The sequence below is a fragment of the Arachis ipaensis genome, chromosome B02 (assembly GCF_000816755.2).
Source record: "Arachis ipaensis cultivar K30076 chromosome B02, Araip1.1, whole genome shotgun sequence".
Classification (NCBI taxonomy): domain Eukaryota; kingdom Viridiplantae; phylum Streptophyta; class Magnoliopsida; order Fabales; family Fabaceae; genus Arachis; species Arachis ipaensis.
Genome location: NC_029786.2, coordinates 102,540,991 through 102,544,107, shown reverse-complemented (window position 1 = coordinate 102,544,107; position 3,117 = coordinate 102,540,991). Strand labels below are relative to the sequence as shown.

The window sequence follows — 3,117 nt, the reverse complement described above, 5'->3', positions numbered from 1 at the left end:
TTATTTTTGAATTTTCAAAAAAATTTGTTGCTGAATGTAATAACTAATTCAATTTGTCATGAATCAACTACTTAAGAACAAAGGTGCAAGATGCTTATTATATAGAATTGCAACATCATTAAATCATTTTAGTAACTAAATTTAACTAAGTTGATCTAATCACTTATTAATACAATAAAAATCAATTAAAAAAATAAAAAAAAACACACACAAAAAAAAAAACTTAATTCAAATTAATTATAAAAATAATTTATATTTATGTTTCTCAATTATATATGTAGACCAAATACTCACATTTATGTCTTATTAGAGACTTACCTTTTTATTAAAGAACTTGATTATTTGGACTATAAAAAGAAAATTAAAAAAGCAGAAAATCAAAGGTTATATGGGAATTGAATCAATAAATTAAATAAAATTAAATGAATTACATACATCTGTTGTGGACAAAGTTGCCAGAAGAGGCTGTAGGTCCATTGAACAGATTGAACTGCAGCTTGCAACATGCTTTGAAGCCTACTTCCACCCACTGACGCAGCCATTTATAAATAACTCTTAATTCCCAACAAAGATTTTGCACCCTACCACCCTTTCTGAAACAACAATAATAATAATATCTTATAAATAGATATTTTCTATTAAATAATATTGAAATAATTGAAAAATATATAGAATATGAGAATGAATCAAGAACTAAGAACATAATTCCCTTAGCTTTACCTTCAAGTAAAAGAAAAAAAAGAAGAATTCAATCCTTTATGAACCAAGATTCACCAAATTTTATTATTTATTTATTTTCTTTCTTACAATAGTATATAATCTCTTATTTATATTATTATTATTCTCAATTTCTCATCACTGATACACACTGCTACTACATTCCCAAATAACTAATCATTACTCCCTACTTACCATTGTTCTATCAAATATCTTCTCCTCGTCAAAACAACCTTGCTCTCAAAATTATAAGGATTGAAAAGACACTAATGATCTCTTGTAATTCAGAATTCGATGTGCCAAAAGCATCTTAATTAATTCTATTATAAAAAGTTAAAAACAACACATTTATCTCCTCAAAACTAACTCTAATCACTGTATATCTCTATATAAGTATATATCCTTTCAAACTAAAATACATGCCCAAAAATGGAAAAGAACAAAAATTGAATCCTAGGTAATTTTCATGGAGGAGTAAATTAAACAGGGACATAAAAAATGAGTGGTGATAAATGTATGTTGTGTTTAATGATCTGAAAAAAATTGAAAAAACAAAAAATATATTATCACTATTTAACTCTCCTCTCAAGTCTCACCAACAACAAATTAAATGAATAATAATAATAATAATAATAATAATAATAGAAAAGAAAAGAAAAAAGAAGAAATAAAGAAAGATAAAGAGGAAGTTCCAAGATAGAGGGAGAGAAGAGAAGATAGTTACATGAAGTAAAGTAGAGGCATGAAGATATATGTGAGAGTGGTGATGAGATGAAGAAAGAGATAATATGTTTAAAAAAGGTATATGACTTTGAGGTGGATACGGAAACTGTTCAAGAATTAGCATGTTTGTGAGATGAGATGAGATGATAATAATAATGATCTGAGAAAGAAGAAGGTTTGTTGGTTAAGTAAAGAAGAAAAAGAAAAAGAAGAAGAAGAAGAAGAATCAAACAATCTAGAAAGAAAGAATAAGACAGTGTTATGAAAATTAAAAAGAGAGTTTTTGACTGGTTGGTCTACCTGACACTGAGTACATAATAATCATAATAAATTAATAATGCATGTGTGCTTTTGAGGCTAAGAAATAAGTGTGTGTGTTGTGCAAATTTTTGTTAGTTGTGTGTGTCATTTTCTAGACTATGTGTGTGCTTGTGTTTTTTTTTTTTTTTTTTTTTTAATAATTTAATCAAATATCTCTATTAGTTAGAACAAAAAATTAGTGAAGTAAAATGACAAAGCTATTTCTAATAAAATTTTGAACAATACTACATGATAAATAAATATTATTTTTTGTTAGTACCTAGTCAACAATAAGGCTTAGTTTTTTCAATATTATAGGGAGACGAGTGTTTTTTAAAGTTATTTTTGTATAGTTGAATTTAACATTGTTATAGGAGAATTTTTTATCATCAGAACGCACACAGAACGTCATTTTGTATAGTTAGTAAATAAGAAATAATATAATTAATGATTGATTGCCTTCTTTTTTCTAAAAGCAAAATATTTAGATAGATTATTAGACACTAATGATCTTAGAGTATAGTTTGATCTAAAGTTATTTTATTTAATGTGTATATATTTGTAGATTTTTTGTGAAATTTAATTACAGAATTGAAAAGAAATTAATATATAATGCTCAAACGAAAGAAGAATGTATACGTCATCATCCCAAACTCTTTGGACAACAGTGTACTTATTAGTTTTTGAATTTTCTTTAGGGTTTATTCTTTTATTTATTTTTTAATTAGTTTTTAGTTCGTTTTAGATAATGATGTAATTATTATAGGAATAATATTATATGATCAAGTTATTTTAATAATTAAACTTAATTAAATTGGTCAAATAATTTATTATTATAATAAAAATTAGTTAAAAATAGACATAAAAAAATTAATTGAATTTTATTATAAAAATAAATTGTTAATTTAATATTTTTTTTAACAATATTTTTTTATTCAAAAGATTAAAGATTAATTCGTCGAATATCTAAACTCTATTTAAGAATTTGTTACTGATAAATAAATTACTGCATGCATTAGGCGGGATTCGAAATCCCATCACTTATTTAAGCATACGAATAAAGTTACTATTTGGCCATTGTTTAATTGTGGTTATTTTGCTTTTGATGTGAGATTGAATTGGGAAGATAGAGTAGGTGGGATCGGATAATACTTTCTTGTTAAGCAATAATGGATTAATATTCTTTTTGAGCGAAAAGTTAACTGGATTAGGAGCTAATCATCCCAAAGTCATCACTAGGGTTCATATTAATTGGGTATGTGATTCACAGATTATGTAGCTGGTTCTAGAAATGAGAGAAGCATAAACCTAGCTTTTCAGTTTTTTTTTTTTTATCTTAAATCTGACCTTTTAAAAAAAAATACAATTTGTTAGTTA

General features: G+C 25.2%; 1 protein-coding gene across 1 annotated transcript in view; it reads right to left on the bottom strand.

The window, feature by feature from the left end:
• LOC107627910 (basic helix-loop-helix protein A-like) overlaps nt 1-1,343 on the bottom strand; it is a 14,563-nt gene extending 13,220 nt beyond the window's left edge. Inside the window, exons 1-2 of the mRNA XM_021117084.1 lie at nt 913-1,343; nt 436-593 (exon numbers count right to left, since the gene is read on the bottom strand). Coding sequence (XP_020972743.1) covers nt 436-542 — 107 coding nt within the window. The 5' untranslated portion in view covers nt 543-593; nt 913-1,343. The remainder of the gene's footprint in view (nt 1-435; nt 594-912) is intronic.